The 21,710-nt window shown below is 43.9% G+C and overlaps 1 protein-coding gene across 4 annotated transcripts in view; it reads right to left on the reverse strand.

Annotated features, from left to right (window-relative positions):
* Positions 1-7,581, reverse strand: part of PTPN11 (protein tyrosine phosphatase non-receptor type 11) — a 70,680-nt gene extending 63,099 nt beyond the window's left edge. For 2 of the 4 annotated variants that reach the window (XM_061384978.1, XM_061384975.1), the window contains exon 1: positions 7,348-7,567. In XM_061384978.1, the coding sequence (XP_061240962.1) occupies positions 7,348-7,361 (14 nt within the window). In that variant the 5' untranslated portion in view covers positions 7,362-7,567. Of the gene's footprint in view, positions 1-7,347 lie in introns of all 4 variants that reach the window. The other 2 variants (XM_061384977.1, XM_061384976.1) reach the window with 2 other exon arrangements.
* Between the last annotated feature and the right edge of the window lie 14,129 nt (positions 7,582-21,710).

A 21,710-nucleotide genomic window follows, 5' to 3' on the forward strand; every position in this document is an offset into this window, starting at 1 on the left:
GATCAAACCGGTGCCCCCTGCAGTGCAAGTACAGAGTCTTAACCACTGGGCCACCAGGGAATATGAGCGTTCTCCTCTTGTACACTGTAACTCTCACAAACCTCCAGGTGCTTGACAACCCCTTCTAATCGGTCATCCTCTGGCACTGCCTATTTTTTAAAAAAACTTTTTTTTTTACTTTTATATTGGGTACAGCCAATTAACAATGTTGTGATAGTTTCAGGTGGACAGCAAAGGCACTAAATACATATACATGCATCCATTCTGCCCCGAACTCCCCTCCCGTCTAGGCTGCCACATAACACTGTGCAGGGTCCCCTGTGCTGTGCAGTAGGTCCTTGTTGGTTACTCACTTTAAATATAACGGTGTGTACATGACAATCTCGAACACCCTCACTACCCCTTCCCCAGCCCCCCCTGTTAAGTCTGTTCTCTGAGTCTGCAGCACTATTACTTATTAAGACTCTCAGGTCACAACACGGCCCAGGTGGGTGCCACCCATCTCGCAGAAAGAGCTGAAAACACATGCACACTCTCACAACCCCAATGCTTGTGGAAAAAAGAGCCTCCAACCAATGTGTGAAACAAATCAGTCCTGTGCTGAGTGGGCCTGAAGAAAGGAAAGACAGAATCCCCCACCTCCAAGAGAGTTTACTAACCCAAACTACTTGCCGGGAAATCATACCAAAAATGTAAATCTCTCATTACTGAGCACAGATTCTACAAAGCCCTAGCTCACTGAGACCAGGCTCTTCTTTATGTCAAGTGAGTTTAAAAAAGAAAATGCTGATGAACCAAAAAGAAAATACAATGATGCTGATTATTTTATCCATGCGTCCCCTTCCCCCCAGTGATGTGGGGAAACAGTCGAGCAGGCTGTTAATTTCAGGAACTTATTCTCAAGGCTGCTATGCTAAGAAGGGAGTTTAAACTAGGGATCCAAAGTCTAATTTCAGTTTCTTGCCTAAATATAAAGTGATACTGGGTATGGCTTTCTTACCCGCTGCGCTACAAAAATGATTATCTTTGTCCTTGGGGAGAAAGTTTAAAGTGGTACTTTCTGCAGATTACAAGAATATTCCTCTTTTCCAATTAAATGCTAATTTTCAATGGGGAAAAGGATGAGTCATGAGGGAGGGGTAGTTGATAGGGAAAAGGATTCTAGGTAACAGAGGCTAGAAAAAAAGTGAAGGCAGTTTTTTAATGGTAGTATAGAGCTATGGCTTAATTGATCATTATCTTTTCACGGAGTTTCATTGGTCAGTATCTCTGCTCTGATGACAAGGCATTGGAAACTGCCTGCAAAAATCTTTCCACAAATGGCTTCTATCCTGTTTGAAGTCTCTCTCTTGTTTGTCTGCTCTCCCAGGGTCCACTCGAACCTCTTAACAACCCTCCCTTCAGAGCAGCTAGAGGGATATTTTTAAATAGATCATCTCATGCCACTCCCCGATTACATCCTTCTATGGGTTTGAGCTGCTCTTAAAATACAATCCAAACTCTTCTCTGTGGTCCACGTGATGCTGAGGACCTTAATAATCCCTGCGTGGTCTCGTCCCCACCTACAGCCCCAGTGTCAGCTCCACCACGTGCTCCTGTCTGTCCTTCAAGCACTCTGAGAACTCCGCACCTCAGCACTTTCACACTCACTGTTTCCTTAAAACCTGGACACTCAACGCCTAGTACAGTGCCCCCCATACGTAGTAATCCCCTGATAACCAAGTTAAATCCCACATTCGTGAATGAATAAGTCAAGGTTCCATTAGAGTGGGTCAGTGGAGTGACAAAGGCTTGGATCTATAGTCTACTGTTTTTAAAATAAACATATTGCATGTGGGTATAGGTATGTGTATATAACAGACACACACAGTGTGTGTGAAGTGCACATCAGCGCACAAGTATGTGTGTGCTCTAAACAGTACGCTCTGTACTGACAAAGTTCAGTTTCAGTTTGATACTACTTTCATCAAACTCGTTCGATGCTGGCCCACAAGTCTGTCTCCCTCTAAAGTCAATGCTACTTGAAAACACGAACTGTGTCTTTCATATTTCAGCACTGCTAAGAGTTTGCTGAATGCACATCACCCTCCAAAACTCAGTAGTGAACTGGGCTGCAATTTTAGGGAGCTTGAATCCACTTCGGGGGGGCGGGGGCGGTTCTCAAACCCTTGGGTGCAGTCCACAACTGCCACAGAACCTACCAAACATCAGTATTTGTCTTCCCCTTCCTTAAAAAGGGCAGCATCGGAAGGCAAGTGCTATCTGTGTTTCCCAAAGGGAAAAAGGAATAAGCACAGTGTCTTCTATTGTTCTGCTGCTGCCTAACAAAGTACACCAAGGCCCACTAGTAACAATTACAAACAAGGGTTGGCTCTGCTTTTCCAGATCTCGTGTGACTCTCTAACAGTCACCACATTGACCACGTGCAAGAGGAGTAAGTAATCTTAGCAGTGGGCCTTGCATTTGAGCAGCTCTGGACAAAAACCCGAGTTCTGGATAGGACGTTAGCAAAGACAACAAGTTTCAACTGGAAAGACACAGAGCTGTTATTTTTCAGTAAGGCAAGTTTATTGACTCCCACAGGAGATAAACAAACATGGCCACCAGGGAGAGCCTGGGACAAAATGTACTTGACCTGCAACAGATAAACCAAAAGCCTTGAGTTAGAGAACAAGCTAAATTTTCTGCCCCTCTCAGTACACGTCATCAGACAGTCTCTCCCAGAGGAAAAAAAGCAAATGCCAAAGATGTACCAGATGCTGAAAGATATAACCTGTTTGGTCAGCCGGGCGAGGCAGAGTAGAGCAGCCAAGCAATCTCAAAATCTAAACACAGAACTGCCATCACTCTATTACCTGGGGTGGTGGTTGTTTAGTGGCTAAGCCATGTCTGACTCTTTGCGACCCCACTGACTGCCAGGCACCTCTGTCCATAGGATTTCCCAGGCAAGCATACTGCAGTGGGTTACCATTTCCTTCTCCAGGGGATCTTCCCAACCCAGGGATCCAATCTCCTACATTGGCAGGTGGATACTTTACTGCCTAGCCACCAGGGAAGCCCATGGCAGAGGGGTGTGTGGGGGTGGGGCTTGTCATTTAATTGCACATCCTTTCCCTACCTGTGATGCTGAGAGGCATCAGCATACTGAATATGACATTTTAATTACTGAACACATAAAGACTCTAAACCCATGAACCAAAAAAGATTAGTTTGATAATTAAGCTACACAAAATTCAGAATATTAGTCACTGAGGAGTCAGCTCCTATGATCACCTCCTCAGAGACTTTTCCTAAACCCATTATCAAAACTAACCACATTCTCCACATTTGCTTTTTTCGGCCTCCCAGAAGTTATTACTACCTGAAATAGTCTTATTTATTCATGGGTTTGTTCACGTTCTCTCTCAGTCATGAGAACAGCAATCTTTGCCTACTTTATTGCCTCATCCTGCCTGGTTCAGTAACTACTTGGTGAATGTATTAATTTTGAGGTTAAATGTCATTTGAAAAAGAGCAGTTTGAAGACTGAAGACACTATCCGATTTCAAGACTTGTTATAAAGCTACAATGATCAAGATCGTGCAGTACTGACATAAAGACAAATAGATCAGTAGAACAGAAGAGAGTCCAGAAATAGACCCATGTACAAATGGACAACTGATCTTCAAAAAAGGTGTGAGTTCAGTAAAGATGGACAGTCTTTCCAGCAAGCGGTGCTAGAACAACTGAACACTCATATGCAAAGAAGAGAAGATACATCCACAGCCCATACCACATACAAAAGTTAACTCAAAGTGGATCACAAACCTAAAACTATAAAACTTGGAGAAAACACTTGAGACTTAGATTAAGCAAAGATTTCTTAAGAATAACACCAAAAGCATGATCCACTTTTTTTAACTGATAAATTCGACTTCATCAAAATTAAAACCCTCTGCTTAAGACACTGTTTAATAAAATGAAAAGACAAGCTACAGACTAAAAGAAAATGCTTGCAATTCCGATCAAAGACTTGTATCCAGAATAAAAAAGCTCTCAAATTTCAATAAGAAAACAAAGAAGTAAATTTTATTTTTTACACATAAATTTTAAAAGGGAAAATATTTAATCAATAGATGTGCCACCAAAGAAGAGATACAGATGGCAAACAAACACATGAAAAAATGATCAACATTATTAGTCACCAGGGAAAATACAAATTAAAATTACAATAAATAAATATCAAATCAGTATGCTGTACAGCTGAAACTAATATAATGTTACATGTCAATTATACCTCTATTAAAATAAGTAAATTAAATTTAACAGTACTGATATAGGAAAAAACTACAATGACACACCTTTACATGACTGAAATTTAAAAACTGACCACACCAAGTGTTGGCCAAGATGTGGAGAAACTGAATTCTTAATACACTGCCAGTGGGAACATTTTGAAAAAGTTTGGTAGTTTCTGAAAAAATTAAATATACATCTGCTCAAACAGGGGCTCTGTATCAACCTAGAGGGGTGGGATGGGGAGGGAGATGGGAAAGAGGTTCAAGAGGGAGGGGACATATGTATACCCATGGCTGATTCACGTTGAGGTTTGACAGAAAACAACAAAATTCTGTAAAGCAATTATCCTTCAATTAAAAAATAAATAACTTTTTAAAGTAAAAAAAAATTATAAACTATACTCCAATAAAATTTTTTAAAATTATATCTCCTAAATATATATATACACATCTGCTATGTGATCCAGCCATACCACTGATAAGGATTTATCAAAGAAGAATGAAAGTATACATCCATATAAACACATGAACACGGACATTCAGAGCAGTTTTATTTGTGAAGCCAAACTCTGAAACAACCCAAAAGTCCACCAACAACTGGATGGAAAAATGAATGGTGGTAAAGCCATACAGTAGAATATCACTGATCAATAAAAAGGAACTATTTGCCATACACAACAACATAGATGAACCTCGATATAATTTTGCTGAGCATAAGAAGCCACACACAAAAGTCCACTTGTATAAAATCCTAGGAAATGCAAACTAAGGTATAGTGACAGAAAGCAGAAAAGTGTCTGCCTGGCAACAAGGAAGGGATTATAAAGGGTTCCAGGAGCCATCACAGGGGTGATGGGTATATTCATTATCTTGATTTGTGTTGCTGGTTTCTTGAGTGTATACATGTGTGGAAACTTATCAAATTGTATGCTTAAATATATGCAATTTGTGGCATGTCACTTATACCTCAATAAAGCTGGTTTAAAAATAATAAAAGACCTATGATCTGAAAACTAATAATAAATAATCCCCAATTGTGTGCATTGTTGTCGTTGTTATCGTTTAGTTGCTAAATCATCTCTGCCTCTTTTGCAACCCCATGGACTGCAGACAGCCAGGCTCCTCTGTCCAAAGGATTTCCCAGGCAAGAATACTGGAGAGGGTTGCCATTTCCTTCTCCAAGGACTCTTCCCCACCCAGGGATCCAACCCGAGTCTCCTGCATTGGCAGGTGAATTCTTAACCACTGAGCCACCTGGGAAGTCGTGCATTACAATAATCTGACTTTTTAGGGGGCACATATTTTTCTTCCATAACAAGTATGGGAGGGCTGGAGGAGGAGAGGAGGAATTACTTCATTTCAAACTGTCATCTTTACCACTTGCTGCTTTGGCTCTTCTCACACTTCCTGGCTCCTAAATTAACAAGTTGGACAATGTAGGGTCTATTACTACCCAGCCCCTACCCCACCCCCAGTCCCCAGACTTTTTGTCTCCTAAAAGAAGCAGATCCTTACTTGTCTGGAAAAGCAGACACAAGGAACAAAAGGCTCAATGACTATTTGACAGATTAAAGAATAGAAAACTGTTTTTATTTAAATGCTCTCTAAAGAATTAGAACATTTGAGGCTATACACTGTTCTGCTGAAATGCAATTATATATTACCCAGATCTGTAAGCACTTGCCAGAAGACCTGTCCAAATCACTCACTGCTTAAGTTTTCAGTTTTCTCCTTTCTCTCATTTCATCCCATCAATGAATAATGTGCAGGTGTATTTCTGAGAAGACATTCCTAATGTTTTGAAAAGTCTCTCAGTCAATAACCCCAACAGCTTGAAACAGTTTTTCAAATGTCTAAGACAGTGTGAATCCTATACAGAATGACAATACAATAGCAGGATCATTATTTGAAAACAATTGATGATACTAATATTTAACAACAAAATTAAGGCTTACAAATGATTGGCAACAGTTGTAATAGCAGACTAGTAATTAACAGTGGGGTTCTGTCTCCACCACTTACTGATCGAGTGACCTTAGCCAAGAGTCGGACACAACTGAGCGACTAACACTAGAACTAGCACTACTACTAGGCAAGTTGCTTAACTTCTGAAATTCATTTACTCTCTTTAGAGCGGGATAACAGTACCTACCTGATAGGGTTATAATAAGGATTAAATATGTTTGGCATACGGTAAGAGCTAAATAAATGTTAGCAATTAGTAGTATGGTTACTCTGAACTTTCCAAGGATCTCATTAACTCACTCATCTTCCTTCTGACTCTTAGGTTCAAACCCTGTCATTTACCAGTATGTTTCTTCTGAGCCTCAGTTTCCACATCCGTAAAACGGAGGTGATTAATGTTACCTGACTTTTAAGGTTGCGGTGAAGGATTAAAATAACTAAAGATACGATCCCTTCCCTCCCACCTCCCAAAGCGAAGATCGCAGAGGAAGGAAATACTTCTAATAGCTGCAGATACAGTCAGTTTTTCCATTTCTGGCACGTGAGGGGTGGGGGGGGGGTGGGGAGGAAGAAGAGGCAGAGAGGCATACAAAGTGGTCAAGGACCCTGAGTAAAGCCCCCAAATGCGCGCAAGACGCAGAGTGACCCAAAGAGGCTAGACTATTGGCCTGGCCTCGCGCAACTCTCTCCTCTCCCCTCCCGCGTCCCGGGCCGAGGAGCCTCCCCTAAGTGAGCGGGGTTATTTCGGAATCACCATGAGGCAATTCTCATGAGGCAATGGGTCAGGAATGCGGTGCGCCGAGCCGGGCCGCTAGCGTCCGCGGTTCCCCGGGCGGCTCTACCTGACCCCATCCTGACGGGCATCCCCAGGGCTGCGGGAGCCGGAACTCCGCGGAGGCAGGAAATGAATGAGGACCCGAGGGGTTGGGGGCGCGCTAGGGCCGGGCCCCGGGGCCCGGGAGGGCTTAGGGAGCTGGAACGGAGCCTGCCCCGCGACCCCGGGCGGGAGTCCGAAGCCCAGCCGGGCCGCCCCCTCCCGGGCGGAGCTGACTGAAAGCGGCGGGGGCCGGGCCGAGGCCCGGGCTAGGCCCTCGGGGCTCCTCACCTCCGCGATGTCATGTTCCTCCCGCCCTCCGGCTCCGCGACGAACCGGCTCCTTACTCAGGCTCCGCTGGGCCCGGTCACATCGGGCTGGCCAGAGGGAGGCCCGCTCCGGACCGGACGGAGCGGGGGGCAGAGCCAGCCGGCCGCGCGCAGACCCCCCTCAAGGCCCGAGGAGCCCGGAGACTATACAGCCGCCCCCCAAGCCCGGTTCGCTCCTCCTCCTTCTCCTCCTCCTCCCCCGCCCTTCCCCGCCGGCTCCTCCATGACGTCACTCCCACGCGACGCCCGCCACTACTTCCTGCTTCCATTCTGTGCTGAAGCTGGTCATGGCAGTAGTGGCTCTGTGGAGCCTCCGCCGCGCTTTTCCCAAAGGACCTTCTCATTCTCCTTTAGATCTTGGCGTTAAACCGTGCGTTGTGTGCTCAAAGTTACACTCAGTCGCGTAAATTGATCCTATCTGCTCCCACAGCGTCAATTTCCATCCCTGTGCTGTGAAGTCGAATTTCATTCATTTCATTCCTCAAATAGTTGTTCCACTTACTGCTGTGTAACCTTAGGAAAGAGATTGGGGTCGGAAAGAGTCGGACACGACTGAGCGACTGAACTGAACTGAACCTTAGGAAAGTAGCTTGATTTCTCTGAGCCTCCATTCCTTGATTTCTGTAAAAAGGGAATAGTAATTGTATTTTCTTCTTGGATTATGAGGACGATTAAATATGTAAAATGTTTAGAACTAGGCCTGGTCTGTTTAATAAGTTCTCAGTTGGTAAAGAATCCGCCTGCAGTGCAGGAGACCCTGGTTCGATTCCTGGGTCGGGAAGATCCCCTGAAAAAGGGAAAGGCTACCCACTCCAGTATTCTGGCCTGGAGAATGCCAAGAACTGTATAGTCCATGAGGTCGCAAAGAGTCGGACACGACTGAGCGACTTTTACTCACTCTCTCCTATAGTTATTGGGGCTTCCCTGGTGGCTCAGATGGTAAAGAATCTGCCTGCAATGCAGGAGATCCCAGTTCAATCCCTAGGTCGGGAGTATCCCTTGGAGAAGGGAATAGCTACCCAATCCAGTATTCTTGCCAGTAGAATTCCATAGACAGAGAAGCCTGTCAGGCTACGGTCCATGGAGTCACAAAGAGTTGGATACAACTGAGCAACTAACGCTTTCACTTTTTCACTTTTTGTGTGTGTAATTATTAGCTCTATTATCATTAGAAGGAAACGTGAGCGTTTTCTGTCTGCTAGGCACTGATTTTCCACTATAGAGATAAAGGAGTGAACTGAAAAGACAAAAATCCCTGATATTCTCATGGGAGGAGCTACAGTAATCAAGATAAATAAAAGAATTGAGATAATACCCCCCATACTCATCTCCCTTCTTTTCTCCATTGCCCTTTGTATTACTTTAAATGGGGTATTTAGGGAAAGCTTCACTAAGGATGATATTTGAATCAAGGAGCAATCTAGTAGTGAAGTTGCTCAGTTGTCTCTGACTCTTTGCGACCCAATGCACTGTAGCCTACCAGGCTCCTCCATCCATGGAATTTTCCAGGCAAGAGTACTGGAGTGGGTTGCCATTTCCTTCTCCAGGGGATCTTCCGGCTCAAGGGATCGAACCCAGGTCTCCCACATTACAGGCAGACACTTCACCATTTGAGCCACCAGGGAAGCCCTGAGCAGTCAGTGGAAATTTAGAAAAAGAGCATTTCAAGCACAGGAGGAGGCCAGTGCAAAGGCTCTGAGGCTAGAGGCTGACTTCTGTATTTGAAGAAAAAGGGAGAACATTGCAGGCAAATTCTTCATGAGTCTGAACCGCCAGAGAAGTTGGAGCACAGCAGGAGGTGGGGGATGGGGGGTGATATAGGAGATGCAGGGAGAGTAGTAGGACATGAGATGAGGAAGGGGTAGAGATGATATAGGGTCCAAGAGCCTACTGAAATAAATAGTAGGGACTTCCCTGGCAGTCCAGTGGTTAATTCTCTGTGCTTCCAATGCAAAGGGCTTGGGTTCCATCCCTGATTGAAGAACTAAGATCCCATAGGCCAAAAAAAAATTTTTTTAATCCAGTAAAAAAAAAAAAAAAAAAAAACAGAAAAAGATAAATGAACAGTAAAATGGAGAGTCATTAAAAGATTTTAAGCAGAGAAGAATATAATCTATGCTTTAAAAGTATTACTTTGGGTACTTTGAGTAACTGAATGAAGAGGGCAAGGCTGGAAACAGAGACCAGTTCAGAATACTGTAACACTGGAGATGATGAAGATGAGGTAGCTCAGACCAGAGTGAGAAGGTAGAGCTTTTTATTTGAGAAAAATCTGCCCCTGTGACTCATGAAGGCCCACAGATCTAGTAAATGGCAGAACCAAAATTCAAACCCACGACTATAGAGCTCCAAAATCTTCATTTTTTTTCCCTCCCAGTGTTCCCCACATCATTCCCATACAAAGAATTCTCATACAGTATGCTAACTGCTTCAGCACTGATGCTACCCAAAAATTCTTACCAAAATTGTCTTTAATATATGCCAATTTAAGTCATAGACTTTGAACAAGCAGTTGTCCAGCCTATTTCTTTTCATTCCCCTGAATCTGGCCACCCAGATGACAAGCAACATCGTATCTGATCTTAACCCTGAAGGCTTGTTCTCTCCAACTATTCACCACATAATAGCCATGGTAATCTAAACTGAAAAATTAGTCACTCTTTCAGTTGAACACTTCAATGTCTTCTCATTGCTTTTAAGATACAGTCAAAAATTTTTTTCTGGACTTTCCTAGTGGCCCAGTAGTTAAGACTCCATTTTTCCAATGAAGAGGGCACGGTTCAATTCCTGGTTGGGAAACTAAGATCCCTCATGATGCAGCATGGCCAAAAAAAAAAAAAAATGAAAACATATATAAAATGCACAGTATGCAGCTTGAGTTTTTAAAAGCATTTGACAACCATCTGGTCTGGTCTCTGCTCACTTTACCAGCCCCTTTTCTCCCCACCACTCTATGATCCAGCCATGCTGAATGACTTTCAGTTCCTTTCAATAGCCATGTTCTCTTCCAGCTCAGGGCCTTTAAACAATCTGCTCCCTTTCCTTAGAGGATTCTGACCCTCCCCATGAACTCTAGTCTATGTCTCTGATCTCAGGCTAGAAGTCATCTCCTCTGGAATAGAAAGAATCACCTCATTCTTCCAACCCCGTTTAGATGGTCCCCAAGATACCTGGTGGCTCAGATGGTAAAGAATCTGCCTGCAATGCAGGAGACCCAGGTTCTATCCCTAAGTCAGGAAGATCCCCTGGAGAAGGGAATGGCAAACCACTCTAGTATTCTTGCCTGGAGAATCCCAAGGACAGAATAGCCTGGCAGGCTACAGTCCATGGGGTCACAAAGCATCAGACAGAACTAACTGATCAATACTAAGACACCTATTGTAGCTTAGAACCGAACACACTCCATTATAAATCTAAGACACAATATCATATGAGGATTAAGTTGTTAATCTCCAAAGTTTAGCCTGCCTGGGTGTCCCCAGGCAAGTCACTTGGGTCCTCTGTTTCTGTTTGCTGCTGCTGCTGCTAAGTCACTTCAGTTGTGTCCGACTCTGTGTGACCCCATAGACGACAGCCCACCAGGCTCCCCCGTCTCTGGGATTCTCCAGGTAAGAACACTGGAGTGGGTTGCCATTTCCTTCTCCAATGCATGAAAGTGAAAAGTGAAAGTGAAGTCGCTCAGTCGTATCCCACTTTTAGTGACCCCATGGACTTCAGCCCACCAGGCTCCTCCATCCATGGGATTTTCCAGGCAAGAGTACTGGAGTGGGGTGCCATTGCCTTCTCCAGTTTCTCAGTTTACTTCTCTGTAAAATGGAGAGATCAAAATACTACCTACCATCAGTTCAGTTCAGTCACTCAGTCGTGTCTAGCTCTTTACAACCCCATGGACTGCAGCATGCCAGGCCTCCCTGTCCATCACCACCTCCCAGAGTTTACTCAAACTCATGTCCATTGAGTCAGTGATGCCATTCAACCATCTCATCCTCTATCGTCCCCTTCTCCTTCCGCCTTCAATCTTTCCCACCATCAGGGTCTTTTCCAATGAGTCAATTCTTCACATCAGGTGGCCAAAGTATTGGAGTTTCAGCTTCATCAGTCCTTCCAATGAATATTCAGGACTGATTTCGTTTAGGATTGACTGCTTTGATTTTCTTGCAGTCCAAGGGACTCTGGAGAGTCTTCTCCAGCACTACAGTTCAAAAGTATCAATTCTTTGGCACTCAGCTTTCTTTATAGTCCAACTCTCACATCCATACATGACTACTGGAAAAACCATAGCTTTGACTAGACGGGCCTTCGTCAGCAAAGTAATGTCTCTGCTTTTTAATAAGCTGTCTCGGTTGGTCATAACTTTTCTTCCAAGGAGGAAGCATATTTAAATTTCATGGCTGCAGTCACCATCTGCAGTGATTTTGGAGCCCCAGAAAATAAAGTCTGTCACTGTTTCCAGTGTTTCCCCATCTATTCGCCATGAAGTGATGGGACCAGATGCCACGATCTTAGTTTTCTGAATGTTGAGCTTTAAGCAGATTTTTTCATTCTCCTCTTTCACTTTCATCAAGAGGCTCTTTAGTTCTTCACTTTCTGTCATAAGGATGGTGTCATCTGCATATCTAAGGTTATTGATATTTCTCCTGGCAATCTTGATTCCAGATTGTGCTTCATCCAGTCCAGCACCTGCCATGGGGTAAGTTATAAAAAATAAAAGTTAATATTGTGAAGTACTTAGAACAGTGCCTGGCAAAGTCAGCATGTGATAAATGCTGGTTATCATTAGTCTCTTTTCCAAAGTAAACTGTAAGCTTTTTTTTTTCTTTTGGATGCACTACATGGCTTGGAGGATCTTAATTCCCTGAACAGGGCTTGAACACAGGCCACAGCAATGAATGTGCCAAGTCACCACTGGACCACCAGAGAATTCCCAAACTGTAAGCTGTTTGAGTGAAGAAGCCATTGCTACCCCAGTATCTTCTATGTTCTATACACTCATCAGCTAGAATGATCTTTCTACAATACAAATCTAGTCATGTCCTTTCTATGAAAGAAGTTCAAAGCCTTTACTACGAGTGAAAATTCTTCCATGAGGCCCTTCTAAACATGAACTATGCCTACCTGTTCAGTTTCATTTACCTCAACTTCTTCACATAATCTGGTAGTTTCCAAAGGCCTCTGGCTCTTTCTTGTATCCTTGTCTTTCAGAATTTAATCCTCCTTTATTATATATCCTTTAGGGGACTTCCCTGGTGGTTCAGTGGCTAAGATTCCACACTCCCAATGCAAGGGGCCCTGTTTCGATCCCTGGTCAGGGAACCAGGTCCCACATAGCACAATTAAAAGATCCTGCCTGCAGCAACTAAGACCCAGTACAGTCAAATAAATTTTAAAAATTAATTAAATACCCTTTAAGTTCATCTCCATCTGGGAAACTGAACGTCATGCAAGATTCAGCTCCAACTCAATCAGCTCCTCTAGGAAACATTCACTGTACACATCCCTTGACTACTTCCTGAAAATAAAATAGAAACCTCTCCCTGGAAATTCCCTGGCAGTCCAGTGGTTAGGGGGGCTTCCCAGGTGGTTCAGTGTGGAAAGGTATCCACTTTCCAGTGCTGGAGGCTCAGGAGATACAGCTTTGATCCCTGGATCGGGAAGATCCTTTGGAGTAGGAAATGGCAACCCACTCCAGTATTCTTGCCTGAAGACTCCCGTGGGCAGAGGAGCCTGGCGGGCTACAAGTCCGTGGGGTTACAAAGGAGTTAGACATGACTGATCAACTGAGCATGCCCAGTGGTTAGGGCTCAGCGCTTTCATTACCATGGGCCCAGGGTGAATCCCTGGTTGGTGAACTAATGTGAACAGAAAGCAAAAACAAAAAAAACCTCTCCCTAAACTTTGGGATTTGCCTGTTCATGCCTTTGTCAGTCCCTAACATTGTTGGTTGATTTTCTGTCTCTTCCCCTAGATCAGGAGCTCTTCTTAAACTCATTGTCTTCATCTTTTTATGCCCAAAGGCTAGCACAGGCATTAACAAGCTTAATAAATATTCCTTTTTCAGTTCAATTCAGTTCAGTCGCTCAGTTGTGTCCGACTCTTTGCGACCCCATGAATCGCATGACGCAAGGCCTCCCTGTGCATCACCAACTCCCGGAGTTTACCCAAACTCATGTCCATTGAGTCGGTGATGCCATCCAGCCATCTCATCCTCTGTTGTCCCCTTCTCCTCCTGACCCCAATTCCTCCCAGCATCAGGGTCTTCTCCAATCACTCAGTCAACTCTTCGCATCAGGTGGCCAAAGTATTGGAGTTTCAGCTTCAGCATCAGTCCTTCCAATGAACACCCAGGACTGATCTCCTTTAGGATGGACTGGTTAGATCTCCTTGCAGTCCAAGGAACTTTCAAGAGTCTTCTCCAACACCACAGTTCAAAAGCATCAATTCTTCGGCGCTCTGCTTTCTTTATAGTCCAACTCTCACATCCATACATGACCACAGGAAAAACCATAGCCTTGACTAGACGGACCTTTGTTGACAAAGTAATGTCTCTGCTTTTTAATATGCTGTTTAGGTTGGTCATAACTTTCCTTCCAAGGAGTAAGCATCTTTTAATTTCATGGCTGCAATCACCATCTGCAGTGATTTTGGAGCCCACCAAAATAAAGTCTGTCACTGTTTCATTTTTTCCCCATCTATTTGCCATGAAGTGATGGGACCAGATGCCATGATCTTCGTTTTCTGAATGTTAAACTTTAAGCCAACTTTTCCACTCTCCTCTTTCACTTTCATCAAGAGGCTTTTTAGTTCCTCTTCACTTTCTGCCATAAGGGTGGTGTCATCTGCATAGCTGAGGTTATTGATATTTCTCCCGGCAATCCTGATTCCAGCTTGTGCTTCTTCCAGCCCAGCGTTTCTCATGATGTACTCTGCATATAAGTTAAATAAGCAGGGTGACAATATACAGCCTTGACGTACTCCTTTTCCTATTTGGAACCAAATATTCCTTTAGATATACTTTATTTTAATTTCTTCCTCATCTACAAAAACAATACAAGTTCCTTGAAATAGATCGAATAAAACAGTGATTTTCCCTGCTCTACAATGTATACACCCTCCCTTCCCAAACCCCTACCAGAGTTAGTGGTTTGGTGTGTATCCTTCCATATTTTTTTCTATACCTATACAAACACACATATCCCACAACCACACTCACTCACACATATAACACATATAGGGATTTTTTAAAATAGAGTCTTAGTGTGCATATATATTTATGGGTTCATAATATGTATCACCGTGGATGATGACTGCAGCCGTGAAATTAAAAGATGCTTGCTCCTTGGAAGGAGAGCTATGACAAACCTAGAGAGTGCCTTAAAAAGTAAAGACACCACTTTGCTGACAAGGGTCTATATAGTCAAAGCTATGGTTTTTCCAGTAGTCATGTTGAAGTTGGACCATAAAGAAGATTGAGCACTGAAGAATTGATGCTTTCAAACTGTGGTGCTGGAGAAGACTCTTGAGAGTCCCTTGGACACAGCAAAGAGATCAAACCAGTCAATTCTAAAGGAAATCAACCCTGAATATTCATTAGAAGGAAGGACTGATGCTGAAGCTGAAGCTCCAATACTTTGGCCACTGGATGGGAAGAGGCGACTCATTGGAAAAGACACTGATGATGGGAAAGACTGAAGGCAAAAGGAGAAGAGGGTGGCAGAGGATGAGGTGATTAGACAGCATCAGTGACTCAATGGACATGAATTTGAGCAATCTCCTGGAGATAGTGAAGGACAGGGAAGCCTGGCATGCTTCAGTCCATAGGGTCACAAAAAGTCAGACATGACTTAGCAACTGAACAGCAACAGTGATAGGTATGTATTTGAACACACACATACATTTGTATATATATGTGTATAAATATAAAAATAAAACTCTGATATTTTTTCCTCTTAAAATATAAGAGGAAATATTATAACAGAAGCAGAAGATATTAAGAAGAGGTGGCAAGAATACACAGAAGAACTGTACAAAAAAGACCTTCACAACCCAGTTAATCACGACGGTGTAATCACTCACCTAGAGCCAGACATCCTGGAATGTTAAGTCAAGTGGGCCTTAGAAAGCACCACTACGAACAAAGCTAGTGGAGGTGATGGAATTCCAGTTGAGCTATTTCAAATCCTAAAAGATGATGTTGTGAAAGTGCTGCACTCAATATGTCAGCAAATTTGGAAAACTCAGTAATGGCCACAAGACTGGAAAAGATCAGTTTTCATTTCAATCCCAAAGAAAGGCAATGCCAAAGAATGCTCAAACTACCACACAATTGCACTCATCTCACACGCTAGTAAAGTAATACTCAAAATTCTCCAAGCCAGGCTTCAGCAATACATGAACTGTAAATTCCCAGATGTTCAAGCTGGTTTTAGAAAAGGTAGAGGAACCAGAGATCAAATGGCTAACATCCACTGGATCATCGAAAAAGCAAGAGAGTTCCAGAAAAACATCTATTTCTGCATTATTGACTATGCCAAAGCCTTTGACTGTGTGGATCACAATAAACTGTGGGAAATTCTGAAAGAGATGGGAATACCAGACCACCTGATCTGCCTCTTGAGAAATTTGTATGCAGGTCAGGAAGCAACAGTTAGAACTGGACATGGAACAACAGACTGGTTCCAAATAGGAAAAGGAGTACGTCAAGGCTGTATATTGTCACCCTGTTTATTTAACTTCTATGCAGAGTACATCATGAGAAACGCTGGACTGGAAGAAACACAAGCTGGAATCAAGATTGCCGGGAGAAATATCAATAACCTCAGATATGCAGATGACACCACCCTTATGGCAAAAGTGAAGAGGAACTAAAAAGCCTCTTGATGAAAGTGAAAGAGGAGAGTGAAAAAGTTGGCTTAAAGCTCAACATTCAGAAAACGAAGATCATGGCATCTGGTCCCATCAGTTCAGTTCAGTTCAGTTCATTTCAGTCGCTCAGTCATGTCCAACTCTTTGCGACCCCATGAACCTCAGCACGCCAGGCCTCCCTATCCATCACCAACTCCCAGAGTCCACCCAAACCCTGGTACCATCACCTCATGGCAAACAGATGGGGAAACAGTGGAAACAGTGACAGACTTTATTTTGGTGGGCTCCAAAATCACTGCAGATGGTGATTGCAGCCATGAAATTAAAAGATGCTTACTCCTTGGAAGGAAAGTTATGACCAACCTAAACAGCATATTAAAAAGCAGAGACATTACTTTGTCAACAAAGGTCCGTCTAGTCAAGGCTATGGTTTTTCCTGTGGTCATGTATGGATGTGAGAGTTGGACTATAAAGAAAGCAGAGTGCCAAAGAATTGATGCTTTTGAACTGTGGTGTTGGAGAAGACTCTTGAGAGTCCCTTGGACTGCAAGGAGATCCAACCAGTCCATCCTAAAGGAGATCAGTCCTGGGTGTTCATTGGAAGGACTGATGCTGAAGCTGAAACTCCAATACTTTGGCCACCTGATGCGAAGAGCTGACTCACTGGAAAAGACCCTGATGCTGGGAAAGACTGGGGGCAGGAGGAGAAGGGATCAACAGAGGATGAGATGGCTGGATGGCATTACCGACTCAATGGACATGAGTCTGGGTGGGCTCCGGGAGTTGGTGTTGGACAGGGAGGCCTGGCGTGCTGTGGTTCATGGAGTCGCAAAGAATTGGACACGACTGAGCAACTGAACTGAACTAAACTGAACTGTAGGCCAGCACTGATTGTCCAATACAAATGAAACGTCAGCCATATATATGTGATTTTATCTATTTGTTTCTTTGGAATATAGTTGCTTTATCATGTTGTGTTAGTTTCTGCTGTACAGAAAAGTGAATCACCTTTACATATACATATATTCCCCTCTTTATTAGACTTCTTTCCCATTTAGAGAACTGCTCTGTGGTGACAGAGCACTGAATAGGGTTCCCTATGCTATATAGTCAGTTCTCATTAGTTATCTATTTTATACATAGTCTATGGGGTCGCACAGAGTCGGACACGACTGAAGCGACTTAGCAGCAGTAGCAGCAGCAGCATACCATATATGTAATTTTAAAACTTCTAGTGAAAGAAAGTGAAAGTTAAGTCGCTCAGTCATGTCCGACTCTGCGACCCCATGGACTGGAGCCTGCCAGGCTCCTCTGTCCATGAGATTTTCCAGGGAAGAGTACTGGAGTGGGTTGCCATTTCCTTCTCCAGGGGATCTTCCTGACTTAGGGATCAAACTCTGGTCTCTCGCATTGCAGGCAGACTCTTTACCATCTGAGCCACCAGTGAATCCCCAAAACTTCAGGTATTCACACTTAAAAAGGTAAAGAAACAGGTAAAATAAATTTGTAAAAATATGCTTATTTAACCCAAAATAATATCAAAATAAATATAAAAACTATTTTACATTATTCTATTTTACATTATTTTATTTTACTTATTAAACCTTTGAAGTCCAGTGTGTATTTTACACTTACAGACAATGTGTGAAAGCTCAGTGTGAACTGGCTGCATTTCCAGTGCTTAATAACCACATTTGGCTGATGCAACCATACTGGACACTTATTCCTTGGAAGAAAAGCTATGACCAACCTAGACAGCATATTAAAAAGCAGAGACATTACTTTGCTGATGAAGATCTGTCTAGTCAAAGCTATGGTTTTTCCAGTAGTCATGTATGGATGTGAGTTGGACTATAAAGTTGAGCTCTGAAGAATGATGCTTTTGAACTGTAGTCTTGGAGAAGACTCTTGAGAGTCCCTTGGACTGCAAGGAGATCAAAGCAGTCAATCCTAAAGGAAATCAGTCCTGAATATTCATTGGAAGGACTGATACTGAAGCTCCAATACTTTGGCCACCTGATGTGAAGAACTGACTCATTGGAAAAGACCCTGATGCTGGGAAAGATTGAAGGCAGGAAGAGAAGGGGACGACAGAGGATGAGATGGTTGGATGGCATCACCAACTGGATGCACATGAATCTGAGTAAGCTCTGGGAGTTGGTGATGGACAGGGAAGCCTGGCGTGCTGCAGTCCATTGGGCTGCAGAGTCAGACATGACCGAGCGACTGAACTGAACTGGACTGAACCACACTGAAGCACAGTGAGATGTAACTCACGCTTTTCCATATCTGCATAACATAACATCCACAGTGTGGATGTTCAGTATTTAGTCAATTACTGTGTAGGTAGACAATTTATTTACAGGGTGTTGTGTTTTAATGGTGCTTGCATGAACTTCCTTACGAGAAAATTGAGTGAGGGAGTGAACCACTATTAACCTTAACATTAACATTAAGGGAGTTATTATTAATATTGTCAATATCATCCTCCATTTTAAAAATAACATAACTCACATGCAGAGATTTATCACAAGGTCAGAGAACAAATGATCCCTGGCTAGAAGAGTAGTACCCTTTCTGTAGCACAACTACCCACTGGTTTCCTGTTTTCCAGTAGCTCAAAGAGATAGGATTCAATGTAAATGTATGTGTGACCTTGGATAAGCCATTTATTGTAATCAAGCTTAGTTCTTTCATGTTAAAGTCCTACATCCTGTTAAAGTCTTCATTAAGGCTTAAAATATTTACATTGTAATTAATAAACTGCTGAACATATTTATGGCCTCTTTATAGATGGCAAAACCAGGTGCTCAATCATACTGTTTACTCTATAACAGAATGATGATATTAATATTTTGCCCAACTAAGGGCTTCCCTGGTGGCTCAGGCCAAATTTGCCTGTCACTCCAGGTGTTTCTTGACTTCCTACTTTTGCATTCCAGTCCCCTATAATGAAAAAGACATCTTTTTTGGGTGTTAGTTCTAAAAGGTCTTGTAGGTCTTCATAGAACCGTTCAACTTCAGCTTCTTCAGCGTTACTGGTTGGGGCATAGACTTGGATTAATGTGATATTGAATGGTTTGCCATGGAAATGAACAGAGATCATTCTGTCGTTTTTGAGATTGCATCCAAGTACTGCAATTCGGACTCTTTTGTTGACCATGATGGCTACTCCATTTCTTCTGAGGGATTCCTGCCCGCAGTAGTAGATATAATGGTCATCTGAGTTAAATTCACCCATTCCAGTCCATTTCAGTTCGCTGATTTCTAGAATGTTGACATTCACTCTTGCCATCTCTTGTTTGACCACTTCCAATTTGCCTTGATTCATGGACCTGACATTCCAGGTTCCTATGCAATATTGCTCTTTACAGCATCGGACCTTGCTTCTATCACCAGTCATATCCACAGCTGGGTATTCTTGTTGCTTTGGCTCCATCCCTTCATTCTTTCTGGAGTTATTTCTCCACTAATCTCCAGTAGCATATTGGGCACCTACTGACCTGGGGAGTTTCTCTTTCAGTATCCTATCATTTTGCCTTTTCACACTGTTCATGGGGTTCTCAAGGCAAGAATACTGAAGTGGTTTGCCATTCCCTTCTCCAGTGGACCACATTCTGTCAGATCTCTCCACCATGACCCGCCCATCTTGGGTTGCCCCACGGGCATGGCTTAGTTTCATTGAGTTAGACAAGGCTGTGGTCCTAGTGTGACCAGATTGACTAGTTTTCTGTGAGTATGGTTTCTGCCCTCTGATGCCCTCTTGCAACACCTACTGTGTTACTTGGGTTTCTCTTACCTTGGGCGTGGGGTATCTCTTCATGGCTGCTCCAGCAAAGCTCAGCCAATGCTCCTTACCTTGGACGAGGGGTATCTCCTCACCGCCGCCCTTCCTGACCTTCAACGTGGTATAGCTCCTCTAGGCCCTCCTGTGCCCGCGCAGCCACGGCGTGGGGTTGGTCCTCCCGGCTGCTGCCCCTGGCCTTGGGCTTAGGGGGGTGGGGTAGCTCCTCCCGGCCACCGCCCCTGACCTTGGACGCTGGGTATCTCCTCTCGGCCACCACCCCCTGACCTCAGACGTGGGGTAGCTCCTCTTGGCCTCCGCCCTTCAAGCGTGGGGTCCTCCCGGCTTCTGCCCCTGACCTCGGACGTGGGGTAGCTCCTCTCAACCGGGCCCGTCGCAGCCTTGGAATACGGAATGAAGCAGGGCAAAGACTAATAAGAGTTTTGCCAAGAAAATGCACTGGTCATAATGTTAGGTAGGTAGAATAGGGAAAAGGAGTCCAAAATGGCGGTGGCTAAAAGACAACGAAGGTCCGAGGACCAGAGTGAAGACTTCAGGCAGAACAGAACAAACAGAACAAACAGCACTCCTGGCTAAGCCCAATTTGCATAGGGCAGGCCCAGGTGGAGGAAAAAAACATATAAAGGGAGGAGCCAAAGCGCTTTCTCTCGAACTCTCTCTCCAGTGTGTGTGTGCTCTTTTCTTTATCTCTCTCTCTCTCTCTCTCTCCCCCTCTCCCTCTTGCTATCTTCTAAATAAAATGGAAGGTGTGAACCATCAGGGCAAGGGCTTCGGCCATGGTATTAGGCCTGGCTAGGTTTTGTGAGGGGATGGAATTAATATGCTAATGAGTGAGAAGATCATCCCAGCCATTGGGGAACCACCCACTCCTCCCTCTTCTGACCTTGTGCCTTGGAGCTGTCCTGCCACCTCTGGGTGTGTCTGTTGGCTTATAGATTGGGGATTAAGGTTTACTTGAATTTGACTTGTCATCTTGGACCCAATTGATTTTAATTGGTTTACGTTATACCCTTGTGCTATGTCATTCTTTCAAAGGTTGTGCTCTGCCCCCTTCCCTCCTGTTTCATGCTCTTTTCCTGAGCCCCATCCAGACCCACAAGGCTGCCTCTACAATCTTCTGGAGAGACAACCAGAAAATAGTTGGCCTTGGGAGGGAAATACTCTATAATATTCAACCCCCTAATCCTACCCAATACTGGTCACACTGGAGATCTTGGGGACGCCCAAACTCCAGTCTGGGGGATCCCAGGAGGTCATCACGCCTTGACCTGCCTAGGGATCGGTCTTCGAAAGGTTGTCATGCCTCAACCTGTTCGGGGAATCTTCTAGTCCCAGGGGTCCCAGGAGGTCATCACGCTTCAACCTGCCCAGGGACCCAATCCTCGGGAGGCCGTCACGCCTCGACCTGCCTGGGGATTTGATCTCTAGGAGGCTATCACGCCTCAGTCTGCCTGGGGATCTGCACCCTGACCCGGGGACGCCTGGCTCTCAGGTTGCAACAGTTCTGGGTAGGATAAACTTCAGAAAGACTCACCCTTAAGGAAATCGAAAGAGGTCTTTTTCTTTTCTCCCTGTCATGACTGTCTTTCAGATGGGAAATAACAAATCCACTTCCCGGCAGACGCCCTTGAAATGTATCCTTGATAACTGGAAGCTGT

Source organism: Bos javanicus, chromosome 17 (assembly GCF_032452875.1).
Source record: "Bos javanicus breed banteng chromosome 17, ARS-OSU_banteng_1.0, whole genome shotgun sequence".
NCBI lineage: Eukaryota > Metazoa > Chordata > Mammalia > Artiodactyla > Bovidae > Bos > Bos javanicus.